This window comes from Erpetoichthys calabaricus, chromosome 5, assembly GCF_900747795.2.
Source record: "Erpetoichthys calabaricus chromosome 5, fErpCal1.3, whole genome shotgun sequence".
NCBI lineage: Eukaryota > Metazoa > Chordata > Cladistia > Polypteriformes > Polypteridae > Erpetoichthys > Erpetoichthys calabaricus.
In genome coordinates, this window is record NC_041398.2 from 155,310,509 (window position 1) to 155,326,272 (window position 15,764).

The 15,764-nt window shown below is 36.6% G+C and overlaps 1 protein-coding gene across 12 annotated transcripts in view; it reads left to right on the top strand.

The window, feature by feature from the left end:
• The window catches only part of adgrl3.1 (adhesion G protein-coupled receptor L3.1), a 1,303,645-nt gene that overhangs the window by 310,240 nt on the left and 977,641 nt on the right, over positions 1 to 15,764 (top strand). For all 12 annotated transcript variants that reach the window (XM_051927733.1, XM_028802158.2, XM_051927732.1 and 9 more), the window contains exon 3: positions 5,613 to 5,826. In XM_051927733.1, coding sequence (XP_051783693.1) covers positions 5,613 to 5,826 — 214 coding nt within the window. The remainder of the gene's footprint in view (positions 1 to 5,612; positions 5,827 to 15,764) is intronic.

A 15,764-nucleotide genomic window follows, 5' to 3' on the forward strand; every position in this document is an offset into this window, starting at 1 on the left:
CCCTATCACATTTTTGAGTAGAAAGTTGCTTCCTAGGGAATGCAATTATTCGACTATTGAGAAAGAATGCTTGGCTATTAAATGAACTGTGGAAGCGCTTCGTTATTATTTATGGGGTTGAAATTTCACATTAGTGACTGATCATGCTCCACTTCAATGGTTATACCATCAGAAAGATATAATCTCATGAGATGGTTTTTGAGCTTGCAACCTTATAGTTTTACTGTCAGGCATTGACCTGTCTCTGAACATGTTAATGCTGATGTCCTGTCACGGCTGTTCGAACCTGGTTTTGGTGAGTCACTTGATTCACGAAAATGTGAATAAAGCTGACGAAGGGGGTGTGAGCAGGGTGGCTGATCACACCCCTAGAGGATACGGACATTCCTCTATAAAATGCTGAAAGACTACCTTTGCATTGTTCCTTTACTTGCTGGGCTTACTTGCGGAGGCTTTGTTGTGCGATATGCTTCCCGCGTGGTACTTCACATACTTAAAAGCCTGAACAGCACCTTTCAGTTTTTGATTGATTGCTTTTCTCTCTCTCTCTCTTTTCTCTGCTCCTGATGCGCACTCCTTTGCACAGAAGCACAGTAGGTTGTAGAGACAGGAACTTTTTTCAAACACTGCAAACTAACATTTGTCTCTTTTTCAAAAGTTTAAACGTGCTCCTTGACAAGACAGAGATGATAGTTCCGTCTCACAATTAAAAGAATGCAAACATATCTTCCTCTTCAAAGGAGTGGGTGTCAGGAGCAGAGAATGTCAGAGAGAGAGAGCGAGAAAAGCAATCAATCAAAAACCAATAGGTGCTGTTTGGGCTTTTGTGGGCGAAGTTGGGAATGCATGAAATGTATGGAAGCATATCACGTGACAGAGCAGCCGCAAGTAAGCCCAGCAAGTAAGGGAGCAATGTGAAGGTAGTCTTCCAGTGTTTTTTAGAGGAGCATCCGTATCCTCTAGGGGTGCGATCAGCCCTCCTGCTCACAATGGACATAGGTGATATAACAGAAGTATGTAGTTATTGTTCGGCTTTAAACTTTAAGTTGGAGACTTGTAGATCATCTAATTCATGTTGCCATCAGGGAAATATCTTTTTGATATTATTTGTTTATGACAATTTAAAATAAAAAAGTAGTGCTCAAAGTTATAAGGTGTCATTTTTAACATGAAGAGTAGGAGGTGCAGGGGTAAGTTTGCTACCTTTCAGTTTTTTGTTTTTTTTGCAAACTGCTTTGAGTAGTAAGAAAGTCACTGTATAAAATTTGCGTTGTATTTCTTTAAGGAAGTCTTTAATTAGTTTGCTTTAAAAAATCTTACGGCCCACCTGAGAACCATTGAAAATCATTGATGTTTTTTACCAGTAAAATATTTTGGAGACCATGAAATATGATACATATTTTGTAAGTTATGATTTTTTAAAACTTTTTAATTAATTAGTTGATTAATATTCCAAAGTATCTCTATATTACTTGATTATCAATATAGAGGATAGTGACAGCACTGTATCATATTAATCATATATATTAATCACACACGCAGTACTAGAATAGCACATTATTGAGGCAGACAAAATGTGTATGTGACAGATAAACTTCATTGGTTGAACGACATGCACACTTGGAGTAAGCAAATAGAGACTAAATTAACAACTCAACTTGTATTAATTTCCCTCAGCTAGGCTGAATAATGTCTTTTTTGACAAATCTCCTAATTGAAACATCCCTTCTTTCACCCATGAATTTGAGAGTCGGATCACTTTCAATGGCTAATTGGCTGGTGTGTGTGCAGTATATATTTGAACATGGCGAGCAATGAAATTGAATTTTACATATAGTAGTTTTAGCTCCCAAAGTCACCACATCAGTAAGAACTATTTCGAAACTGGTCATGTCCTTGAGTGCCATGTGGAAAGTCCTGAAAATGTTGGCTGTTGCCCATTTCCCATCCTTTGGTGGTATTGTACACTCATTCACCTTGTTTACCAAAACACTGCTGAGCTGCTGTTTACTGTGATTCAAACAATGTAGTGCCAGATAACAGAGAGAGAGAAGAGAGAGATCACAGTTTGGATGGATGCACGAAACCTTCATTTTTCTCTGTCTTGTCCTCTGAGTTTCAAACAGATAAAGTGACCAGCAGTTGGATAATGCACACTCCAAAATGTGTTTCAATCTCCACTTGCACAACATCAATGAAACTTAAAATACTCTCATAAGTTGCATCTGTATGATTTTTTTTTTCATAAGAAAGTCACAAAGTTTCTTGATGAGAGTGGATATTCTGGAAGAACTCACTTTCTGTGCATAACATTTGAATACATTCAAAAGTTCACATGACTGGCTGCAGTGAACAAGTTCATATCTTCATCCTGAAACTTTCTGTTTGGTGGCTTTAGGATTGCCAACTGCTTCTGAGTAAACTGTGTGAGAAAGGTAAAACTAATCTGTGATATGGCCTGAATGAGAATTGTGGCTTTGATATGGAGGTCAGCTAGACAGACTCATGAATTTTCAACTTGTGACAAAACAGCTGATATTTTAGCAAGTCTAAAAGTTAGTCCACTGTCAGTCCAAAAGATGTTTCAGTGTCTCACCCTTGTACTGGATGGCAACAATATGTTTCATGAGGAATTTGAAAGGAATTTTGCATGTACTGAAAAATTCTGTAACAGCATTTTCCCAAACATTGCATGAAGCACACGTAAATGATGATGAAAAAAAAAACAACAAAAACAGATTATATATCATCACAGTCTCATCTGAAAACCTTAGAGTCACGCTGACATAAAAGATGTGTCATGATAAACTTGACCCAAAATTTGTCAGGGCCTAGCCCACTGTTCTTTACTTTGTCTGTAATAACACTTGTCATCAGTATGACATCATCGCATTTGTGTGAAGTCACTATAGTCAACAGATACTATAATATGTTGTTTTCTTCTGCAAAGTGCATGACTATTGACATATTATCCTTCCCTGTAGAGTGATGTGTTCCAGAAACCTTCACTTTTATCTGTTCACTGTTTTATCAGAGACTTTGCCATCAAGCAACCAGTTTAATTGCTGTTTTGGTGAGATTTTGTTCTATCTTCCATTTTCTGAAAGCAGCTAGGTGAAAATCAAGAGGAGTTTTGCACTCAGTTCTTCACATTAAAGCCTTAACAGAGTTATGCTTATAGATTATACTACCTTAATAACAGTTTCATAAATGCTTGATATGATATTTAAATATGTAGCTTAACTGATTTTTATGGAAAGGTGTATATTTTGAATTTTTTTGTATTGTTGGGTGTTATTGATATAAATTTTGTATGAAAAGTATTGTGATTTGTAGTTTTAAAAGCAAGAATGAGACATTTGCCAATAAAGGCATTACTCTGATCTACAAAGAAGTTATTTGTCATTGTTCACAAGGGATGTACAGATCACCCTGCATAACCAGTCTTGTATATGCTTCATGTTTTATTTCAGTGTTGTGCTTGGTATTTTTACAATTAAACTGTAGGCCACAAGTGTTATTTGTTCATTTTCTAATAAAATTAAATGTAAGCTTATTGATAAGTGACAATTAAATAAATGTTTTTAACTTCTTGTTTATTTTTGGTGAAACAGCATTAGTCACTAATGCCTTCTATTATATCATAAACATTGTTTCTCTCCATTCTGCATGAAAATAAGAGTTTTTTTTTCTTAGCTACCACTACAAAGTACATTAGGTAAAAAACATATACAAAATATAATTTTTTGTATTACTTTAGTCCCCAGTGTGTATATTCTTAAATTTATGATTACATGAGAAATTAACTGTGTATTAAACCCTACTTTATTTTTTGTTTCGTTGAAACATTTAGAAGCACATACATACAAACATACACACACACATGCACACACACAGACAAGGACACAGACACACATTTATATATTTATACGAGGCAAGCCAAAGTTTGAAAATGGGATTTATGAGAAAATAGAACAAACTTTAGCAAAACTGATTATGTCATTTCTCAATGTCAACTCCACCCTTCTCAATGCACTTGTGCCACCTGCTTGGAAGTGCCTGGATTTCAGCAGAATAAAAGGCTTTAAAAATTATTTTCTCTAGGTTGCCAGTAACTTTTATTTTATTTTTGCATTTTGTGTTTTATAGTAGTAGATTAGAGGGGTGACTGAGGAAATGCTATTTGACATCGACATAACCCTATTGTAATTTAACATAACTGAACTATGTAAATTGTTGATTGGCATTTTGTTTTATGTATAAATTCTGGTGACATGTTATAATCCATCCATTATCCAACCCGCTATATCCTAACTACAGGGTTACGGGGGTCTGCTGGAGCCAATCCCAGCCAACACAGGGCGCAAGGCAGGAAACAAACCCCAGGCAGGGTGCCAGCCCACCGCAGGGTGCACACACACACACACACACACACACACACACACACACACACACACACACACACACACACATACCCACACACCAAACACACACTAGGGACAATTTAGAATTGCCAATGCACCTAACCTGCATGTCTTTGGACTGTGGGAGGAAACCTATGCAGACACGGGGAGAACATGCAAACTCCACGCAGGGAGGACCCGGGAAACAAACCCGGTCCTCTTAACTGTGAGGCAGCAGTGTTACACACTGTGCCACCGTGCCGCCCCATATTATAATTGCTTCAAAATTACAATTTTTCGTTTAATTCATTAGCTGTTTATAAATCTGAAAATTTGGTCACCATGATAACTGCAGAAGTTCACATTCCTTAGCTTGCAGTGATCTTGTGGCGTAATAGCAGAATCTCAACTGTAATGGAATGTCATGACAAAAATTGCCTCCTTTAATTCCTAGCGTTATCGTTTGATGTCCTCGAAAGCAACAAGATTCAGCAATTGCTGCTGTTAAATTTTCGGAATACAAGTTGTGAAAAGTCATGTAGTGTGATACCGAATGTGTCACATTATTTCATCACTGGAGACATGTGAGTGACAGCGGCAACATATATGGTACTATCAGTTCTTATTTTTAGGTGAACTGTTTTATGTTGCAGACTGCAACCAAGGGAAGTAGTCTCACAGTTTAAACCTTTGATTTCTTGGATTTATTACAATATTATAGTTGTATAGGATTTTATAAGCTCTTAACAAATCTTAGAGCAGGCTGTAACTGTCATTATCCTTTGAAAGCTGCCAATAAAAACAAGTAAACATTGAGAAAATTTCCTGATCCTTGACCCCTCAAAAAGCATTGATGTTAAGCCTACTGTAACTTTGAACCTAGAATTCATTCTAGGACCCCGTGTAATAGAAGCAGCAACTTAAGCAATTGTATGGATCCAATTTATTTTTGGCTACCTTTTCCCTATTCCTTTTAGCCACATTGGGTAGGTCCATTGCAATACATTGCAATTAAATGTGATAAAATTGCAGTACGTTTTCAGCTAGTTCCAAGAAATCTCTATGGTCTTTTCCTGCTCCCTGAAGGTCTTTTAATAAAACTGAATTAGACAAAGCTTTTTGGTTACCTATTGAAAAGATTGTCAGATTTCTGCTGTGACTATGTAAACATCAAAGCAATCAGGTAACAGCTATGTTTTCTTCTTGTAGCTTTTAGCCGTGCACCTATTCCAATGGCAGTTGTAAGAAGGGAGTTATCCTGTGAGAGTTATCCTATAGAACTTCGATGTCCAGGGACAGATGTCATCATGATTGAAAGTGCCAATTATGGAAGAACAGATGATAAAATCTGTGACGCTGATCCTGCTCAAATGGAGAACATAAGATGCTACCTTCCTGATGCCTATAAAATTATGTCTCAAAGGTATGTTCATCATTTTTTTAAATTAATGCAATCATATCCTTAAAAATTCAATAATGTCAACACTGGTTAGAAACATGTTTTTTTCTGTTGTAATATTTGCATTGAGTGCCTACATGTTAACTGTGTGCCATTCACATGTTCCCTCTCTAGTCTTTATAACATCCTTAATTCTTGCAGTTTGTGTAAGTTGTCAGTTCCAAATTGTCCCTTATGTAAGAGTGTGTGCATGAATGTGGGTTCAATAGTGGAGTGGTGAGGACTTCCATGAGCCTGAATATGATTAAATGGGTTTAAGAATATACTGTAATATGATTTTACTTGTATCGGCATGCAAACATATTTAAATTATTTTCAATAACATTCTCTTACCATTTATTCTTGTTCATGGATACAGTGGATGTCAGTACCTATTCTAGCAACATAGGGTGCAAGGCAGGGGACAACACAAAGGCTTTAAATATTGATACAGGGGCAATTTATAACAGCCACTTAAAATAATACACACATGTATGTATCTTTAACACACAGAAAAAACCCTGCAAACACTAGAAAATGCAGGTCTATACAGCAATTGATTAGGCATAGAATTTGAGCTTGGAATGCTGGACCTATGAGGCAGCAGTAGTGCTAGTGCCTTGAGTTACCCCATTGTAAATGTCATAGAATAAAAATGACAAAGAGATGGTAAAGGGTTGGTGTCATGGGTTCGCAAAGCTCAGTTTATTGTGAAGATGAATGAGATGAAAGAGCAACATTTACATTTAGAAAGTGGTTATGATATACTGTATAAGCAATGTTTCTTCCATATGCACCTTGAGAAAACTAGACCTTTGTTCAGTTTATACTACAGGATGATTTCAGCTTGGATCATGGGTCCTCTTTAGAGTCAGTAATTAGCAGACTGTTGAGGAAACAGATATGTAAGTTATATTTACATCTCAACCATTTCACTTTCCCGTGTTTCCTCTATCCACCAACTACAATATTGAGTACTTTCAGTATTTCTGGTTAGATCTTATCACCCCTGCAGTCTCACCACAGAGGTGGACCCAATCCCATTCAATGCTTCTGGCAGTGCCTAGTCCAAAGAGGGCATATCCACCAGATTAAAGAAATCCTTAAAGTGTTTGTTCAGTATCAGTGAGTACATGCACAATTACAGTATAAATTATGTAATATTAATTCATAAAACAATACAAAGAGCTTATTCACATTATTAGTATAAACTACCAATATATAGGATAAGGAGAGTTAGAGTTGGGTAAAGTTTGGGCAAAGTCAGAAACTGTAAGAGTGATAAAAAAATACAATGGAATTCATGTAAGGCCTGAGCCTGAGCTGAAAACATTCAAGCTTGAATACAATGCTTAATTGATACATTGATCAATAGACTTCCATCGTCTCAAGAGCAAGTGTTTACTACTATTAAAGTAAGTGTTCTTTTAGATCCTGCTATGGTATTTCTACAAGGTTTTGTTCTAGATTTTCACTGAGCCATTCCAAAATACTGTATAAAGTATACTTGCTTATATATTAGAGATAGCAGTCTTGCTACAATGCCAAATTGCACTCTATCGTTAGCTCGTGGACAGATGACCAGATATTCTGCAATAGAAGCCTTTGATGCAAAGCAGAATTTATTTTTCCTTCAGTTATCCAACAACTATGGAAACAAAGCCTAACCAAATCAAGATACTACCACCATATATGACAGTAGTTGTGTGTCTCAGAATGTTTCACTCTTATGTCTCCCATCCATAAAACGCTCCTTTAAAAATCATACATATCGGTGTTATTCATATAAAGCAATTAATAATTATTTTTTAAAGATGCCTATCCCTTCTGCTTATTCTGATTGTTCTGCTGTTTTAACAGAAACATTGCTTAAAAATCATAAATGTCTGATATTTAGGATAAAACACATTAGAGATTTTTATTTAATGTTATAATGTATTTTCTCTTTAAGGCGAAAATACATTATAACATTGTAAATTGTATTTACAATGTAATTTTTCTATATGCACTTTGCACTCATATTTCTTATTAGCAAATGCTTCCATATATATTAAAAAAATAAACTATTATATGTTTCTTGGCTGCTGGTTAGCAAAAATGATATTCAGTGTTTAATCAACACTTGCAAGATAAAATTTGTTTCAGCTTCATTCCTATCTTTGAATTTATCTCTCCATCTTCAGTTCTTTTTTTGCTTTCTTTCTCAGCCCTTGGAATATAATCACTTTCTGTTGTCAGTCCTCTTCATCTTATTCAACTGTACAAAGTGGTGTGATTGAGAAGTATGAACAGAGCCAGAGAAATCCTCTGGATTGTAGTAGCAAATTGTTAATGGATGCTCCACTGGCAAGAGACTATTAGCAGGACAAAGACACCTCTAAGGCAGGGTCAGGTCCAGCAAACAACCTTCTGGAGTGAGAAGTAGAGAGAGAGAACACAACACTGGTAGCAGGAAAGGTCCTGTATGTGTCATTATGGCCTTTTAAGAACAATGGAAGGATCAGTAGTGTAATATAACCAATAACTTCTAGAGCAGGGGTGGCGAACTCCAGGCCTAGAGTGCCGCAGTGGCTGCAGGTTTTCATTCTTACCATCTTCTTAATTAGTGACCAGTTTTTGCTGCTTATTACTTCTTTTAATTAACTTGACTCATGCCCCATAGTTGTTTCTTTTTCTTTAATTAGCAGCCAAACAATAATGAGACACAAAACAAGCCACCACATGATCAGCTTCCCTGTGCCCATCACACAATATCTAAAATTAAAGAGAGGTGATGGTCTTGGTAAGGTTGATCTCTCAGGTCACCAAAACATTTTGACGGTGCTCTTAGAAAGAACAGAAAAACAACAGTTTTCGAAATGTGTGCTGTGGCAGAACGAGAGCAACAACAAGCCATGGAATTAAATAATGGGTTTAATTAACAGCAAGAATTGGCTTCTCATTAAGAAAGTGATTGGAGTGAAATTGGTTGGAGTTTGAAGCCCTAGTTTAGCTGGTCGTCTCTTATCTCGCTTCACATCTCATTTCTGCTTGGCTGTCATTTAATGAAGAAAGGAATCAATTCAGAGGGCTGAACTCTTCTAACAGGGCTATTAAAGTGATGGGGAAAAAGTTAATTAGCAGTGAAAACTGGTCACTGATTAGGAAAAGGGTTAGAATGAAAACCTGTAGCCACTGCGCCAGCCCTATTCTAGAGGGAGCTCTGTTCTGTTTTCCCAGAAGCAAATGGGGAGGAGAGTATGGGCAACACTCATCTGGTAATAGGAATAAAAATTGAAGTGATGAGAGAATGGAGTTGAAAAAGACGGCCAGCCAGAAGGATGCCATAATAACATAGGATTTACAAAAGAAATTTTGACTTGGCTAATTACTTATTAGTTTTGCTTTAGGCAATACCCGGTAATGAATCCAGTAATTTCTCTGTTGTAGAAGGCAGGTCTCTGGCCTTTAGACTTCTGTCAAGGTAACTGAGGCACACTTGTTTTAATAAACAGAATATCATAATTTAGTGATAAACATAAAGATGATAGAAATATGATAACTGCATACAGTGATACCTTGAATACGAGTTTAATTCGTTCCGTGACCGAGCTCTTAAATCAAAATGCTTGTATCTCAAATTAATTTTCCCCATTGAAATTAATTGAAATGAGATTAATTCGTGCAAGCCCCCAAAAAACCACCCCGATTTTTTGTTAAATGTTTTCAACATAAGAAAAATGTATTTATAATGAACAAATATTGTATACAAACAAAATAAAACCTAATACATAAACGAGGATCTAAAGAAATAATCAGACGTTGGCAAAGCCGATTAGTGTATTGTAATGTTTTTTTTTCTTTCACTTCACTTTTGCTTAACTTAATTTTCTTTTTCACTAGTTTTTTTCTTTTTTGCCACGCTTTCATCACTTTCATTCGCATGGCGTTTCAATAGAAACCTGTCCAAGGAGCTTTGTTTAGTCCTCCCCATTAGAATGTTTCTGAAATGAGTTAGGCAAGTGTCATTGAATAGCGGCGCTGCAAGTTTAGTTTCTTTTCAATAAAGTCAGGTGTTAGGCAAGTGTCATTGAATAGCGGCGCTGCAAGTTCAGTTTCTTTTCAATAAAGTCAGGCGTTAGGCAAGTGTCATTGAATAGCGGCGCTGCAAGTTCAGTTTCTTTTCAATAAAGTCAGGCGTTAGGCAAGTGTCATTGAATAGCGGCGCTGCAGGTTTAGTTTCTTTTCAATAAAGTCAGGCGTTAGGCAAGTGTCATTGAATAGCGGCGCTGCAAGTTCAGTTTCTTTTCAATAAAGTCAGGCGTTAGGCAAGTGTCATTGAATAGCGGCGCTGCAAGTTCAGTTTCTTTTCAATAAAGTCAGGAGTTAGGCAAGTGTCATTAAATAGCGCCATTGTATGATCAGTTGTAATTTTTTAAGAGTGTTTCTTTTCTTTAAAGTTCGAAACTTTTTCCCACATTGCAAAACACTTCCTTTATCTCACTTTAAGAGATAAACTCCTCCGCAATACCGATCTCCTGCAGAACCTCCATATGTTGCTGCGTATGTAGTTCCGTCAACTCCTCTGTCGTCAGTTCCTCGGAACTCAAGACAAAAAATCGACCTAGTGACGGCTCGTATCTCAAAAAACTCGTACATTGGGGCACTCGTATCTCAAGGTATCACTGTATATATGTTGATATATAAAACTGGACACAGGCAGACTAGACAAACAAATAACATATAGGGTGGCTATTTACTGGTAATTAGAGTTCTACTTTATCTTGGCACAGATAAATAGTTTTACGATACCAAGTCTTTATGGATGATGTCTGAAGTTTTGTGGAGTTGTTGCTTTGTCGTGGCTCTGGGTTCATGTGAAAGATTATTCAATGCATTGGAATGCACATGTTCTCTTTGCTGAATGATTCTTGTCAATGCTGTGCTGCTGCTTTCTAAGCTGTGCTGTCTGCATCTTAGGGAAAAGCATTACTGTTTCAAGCACAACAGCGTAGATGCCAAAGTTCCCTTCTTGAAGTGATGGGTGCTTCTCAGCCTTCAGTCTGGCTCACTGTTTAACTTGGCAAACTAGGTCTCAGCTCTCAGATTCACAAAGAGAAGAGATTATCAGGTTCACCTCTCTAAGAGAACAGATCATCACTTTTTAGGTTTCAGATGGTCATTTAGCATATTTACCCATCTCTGAGAAATCCCAGGGAGGGTGCCCCGAGAGAATCCCCAGGGAGTTCAGTGAGCGTACAGTGAATAGCTCAGATAGAGTTTCATGAATGTGTGGAGAGTTTTAAGAGAATGTCTCTATCATTCTATCATACTATCTCCTGATTGGATTAAAGTCACTTCCAGTTATAAAATTAGTGTTTTCTAGTAGGTGAGTTCTTCTGTCCATCCTAGCTGTCATCCCCTAAATTATAGGTTTTTAACCTTGCTTGAGTCCATTTTGTCCCTTCTGGCTCAAGAGGTCTGCAAGGGGGCCTCTGGAAAGATGTCAGGTCACTTCTGATTTACAACTTTGTTATCAGAAGAAGTCCAGACAGATCCTGGTACAATCTGGAGTTCAGTAACTTAGTTTGGAATGCTAGTTGGGGAAGGCGCAGCTGGATGCTTATATCCCTGTTAAATCTGTATCCTTAATAGGCCTGGTGTGCCACTAAAGCTTAGCAGAATGGCTAGTACAGTGGCTAAATGGACATGTCACACCACAGTGCTGCAAGTTTTTTTTCGTTTACTTTAGTTTATTTTGAATGTTGTATTTGCCTTGAGTTCATCTCTGTGTAGTTGCTTGTGGTAATAAAGGCATCATTTTTGTACCTTCTGCTTACTGTGTGTTGTTCTGAATATTTAAGGTTGCCTCAAGGGCCCTCTCCTCCTACATGTAATTTGCATGGGGAGTTTTAATTAAAATATAATTTTTTGAAATATACAAATATTTATATCTATATCTATATTCTCCACTTGTGACTAGGGTTTGGGTATGTATTGAATTTTCAGGTCAATCAGTCTGTAAACATCACTGGTTGATAATGCAATCGTCACAGGGCGGTAGCGGTAGCTGGTAATGCATGTTTTAAAAATTTCTTTTACCCAGGGTTGTAGGAATTAAAAAGTTTCAGTGTATCTCTTTGGATGTTGTTAAAGAAAGAAATTTTAAAATTGAATTTAATGATATTCAGAAAAGAGGAGTAAGGTGTAGTGCCTGAGGGGGGGCCAAGTGCTGGAACCAGGTCAGCCATCCCAAAGGTACTCACAAAGTACTGGCCTACCTCGTATGAAATGTATATGATTTGAGAATATAAACTGATCAATGGATGTTAATCAATCAGTTGATTAATTATCATTGGTACCTTTGGCAATGGCAGTAATTAAATATTTTGGTAAGGTTCTCACTTAATTTTCCTTACCTTCCTCTGTAGGAGGGGTTTCCAGCCTTTAGATTTATTAAAGGGTAATTGAAGCACACTCATTTTAAGAAACAGAATAGTAAAATTTATTGATAGCACAGGGACTATTGAAATTTGATAACTGCATATTATCGACATAGAAGACAGAATACAAGACAAACACAAAGGATAAACATAACACAGAGGAGCTTGGCTGTTTAGATTTCTAATTTAAGTTGGTAGAGATAAACAGTTTTATAATCAAAAGCCTTCAACTGTAATGTGCCATGCTGTCTGGAGTTGAGTGTTGCTATTCTGGGTTCAAATGGATGACCCTTCTTGTGTTAGAGAGTGCAATCTTTTTGTTTGCTACATGGTCTTTTGTCTGTGGCATTGTGTGATGCCTTCCTCAGCTTGCTCTTAGGCACTTTGCTGTGTCATCCGCAACTTCACTGGGAAAAGAATGACTGTTTCTGGCTCAAAAGTGTAGGCATTGAAGTGCTGTTCTTGAAGTAAAGCTATATCTCAGTCTTCTCAGACAGGGTTCAGTCAATGACATTGAGCATGGCTTGGAAAAATGGATTTTAGAACTAGTTCAGGGCATCCTGCTCTAGGGCTCTCAATAGAAAGGAGCTCCTGCAGCAAGGACATTTTGTGAGCTTTTTGCTTCAAGACAGTGAGGGTTTTCTCACATTTGATTGTCAGCTTTAAGGTCACAAACAGAACAGATCATCAGCTTTGAGCTTACCCAAAGAGACAGAAGAGATGCCTAAAAGCATTCTACCTAACACAAATGTTCCTAAGTAGCTTTTTATTTTTTTAGACTTCATCTTAGAGAATTTGATGCAGTGGGTATCATAGAAGGTTGAGGTATCAGTTTTCATTCAAACATCCAGGGCAGCTGCACAGGACATTAGTCAGGTGGTGATGGCACAGAACAGCACCACAGAAGAAATGAAAACAGAGACAAATAAAGATTAATAATGATTGCAGGTTTATTAAAAAGTATAATTTAAAGTATATGTAGTTTATTAAGGGTGTAAATAAAATGTAGCTATGTAAAAAACACAAAAAAACACATCCAAAGGCCACTGCATGTTCTTTGCCCCATGGTCAAAGTCATCAAAGGTGACACTTTTTAATGCTTTGATAATTTATCTTCACCCCATATGTAGACCCTAATTGACTTGCAGTGGAATCAACAGGAAAAATTTCTTTACCAGAATCCAATCCCATAACTCACCACATGAAGCCTGGTCAGCAAAAAAATGGTGTTCCATGGAGTGGCAGCTGCGGGACCCTGCTTGTAGAGTCAAAGGAATATGGTGGAAATAAAGAATTGGGTTGTTCTTCTTGTTCAAATTAATCTTTATGACATGTGGAGAGCACCAGACAAAAGGAATAGATGCTCACATTTGAAATCAAGTGCTTTTATATCTACTTACTGCATCATAGCTACTGAGAGTCACTTCTTTTATATTTGATTTTTCTAAAACAGGATGTTATCAGGTGGTATGGCTGGTTCTGTAGGCATTTGCTTTAAAAAATAAATAAATAACCCTTAGTTACTAGGCATGAGGAAGGAAAAATCTGTAGAACTAAAAGTAATACTGAAATGTATTTTACAATTAATAATACCTCACATTTTCCTGGACAATATACCAGTACATTTATTTGTTTTGTCTCCTGTTAATACAGAAAGATACTCAATAACATCTTCTGGATGGATTAAATGTGAAAGTTCAAAGAACATTTCTCTGGGTTTCATTTTGCAATTATGATTCATGTGGCGTATCAGTTTTGGAATCAACCCTGGACTAGGCACCAATGTATCTTTCGCTCACTCTGACGCTGTTTAGAAATGCGCGCATATGCTGAACATGGGATATGTTAGTCCAAAATAGTTCATGGTTTCATGCACTCAGCTCATGCAACAGTAAAAGAATGCGCAAACTTCCTACAATACTAGAATTAAACTGATTATGTGTAGCTGTGAAACAGGAACACTAGTCATTGCAAAATCTTGCCTACCTGTTTGTAAATATCAGATAAAATAAATTAATTACAACTATCTTAAAAAAATGTTCACCACTACTGGGGTGATGCATGCATGCAATATTTTTGTGACATAAAGTAAAAAAAAAAACATGCTTTGAGTGTGAAAAATAAAACTCAGCCCTGGGGACCCCATGGGCCATTTTGCACTGTACCTGAGATTGTGCCATAGTAGCAGCAGATCAAGATGAGACTATGTAGTATGGTACTTAGAAGAGATGATCCGCAGGTGTAAGTGCTGTCTCCATGAACAGCTGAACCATCCGTTTCAGTCCTAAGTTTATGTAATTCACATCTAGTCTTGTTTTGGTCTCAAATTTATTTTTAGTTTGCTCAGCTGGTAATCTGATTGCATATTAAAGGCAGCGCACCAGCAATTAATGTTTTGTCCTCTGTCAATTAATGACATGCCACTACACATTCCTCTCAATCTAAAGGGACAGAACACAGGGGAAATGTACATTCTCATGTAAAATTAAGAAATAATTGCAATCATGAAGCTTCATTTAATCAAAATGAGTATTGCCTTTGTTATTGTAAATATTACTCATTTCAATAATATGAAATGCCCTGAAATTCCTATACGGAAAGTAATGCTGATAAGGTGTACACATTAGTACAATCATATTAGAAGCATAATTGTCTCTCTGTAACTCATTTCTCAATTACGTAGATAATACGTGGATGTGCGGCTGGTGCTGTTCCTCCCAGATTTATCCAGCTCTTTGTCTTTTTACTGAAGGTTATTGGTTAAGTGTATGTTGATCAGTATTTTTCTGTTTCTTGTATTTCACAATATAAGTATTTTCATGCTCCACTTGCCTTTTTCTATGGCATCAAGTTAAATATATTTGATTCAATATCATACTATACTTCAGTCCAAATATAAATATGCATTTTATTAATGGCACATAAGTGCTTTTTTGTCCATAACAATCTGTTTTATACATGCAGAAATCATTGTGCAACATTACCCACTGTATTAAGTCCATTGAACTTCATCATGAGGTGGTCTATGTGAGAAAACAACTTGATTCCCCCTATCTGACTTTAAGAAACACACTGCAACTGCACTCAGTCTTAGACTTGACACACTGCAAAACCTGCAAAGTTGAAATTAATTATTGTTACTGTAAGACCAGATCAACATAGGATCATCCCGAGCTGATAGCGCACTACATCTAACCCCTCGTGGCTGTAGAGTTTTTCAATTTCACAGTAAGCGAGTAATTTTATCTTTAATGAATCTCTTTAATGAGATATTTTTTCTATTTGTTTATTCTGTGTTCATAAAAGAACAACAATGTGATTTTTTACATTTATAAGACATTTAGAAATATTTGTATTTTTGCTATAACTTTAAATGCTTAACTTCATTTTGTTGTTTTTCTATTAATTTAGTCTTTGTAGCTTTCTTCCTTAATTGTACCCTAACAAGGGAAATTAACAAGCAGAGTATTTACCTGGTTGAACAAAGTGAGTTCTAAAAGG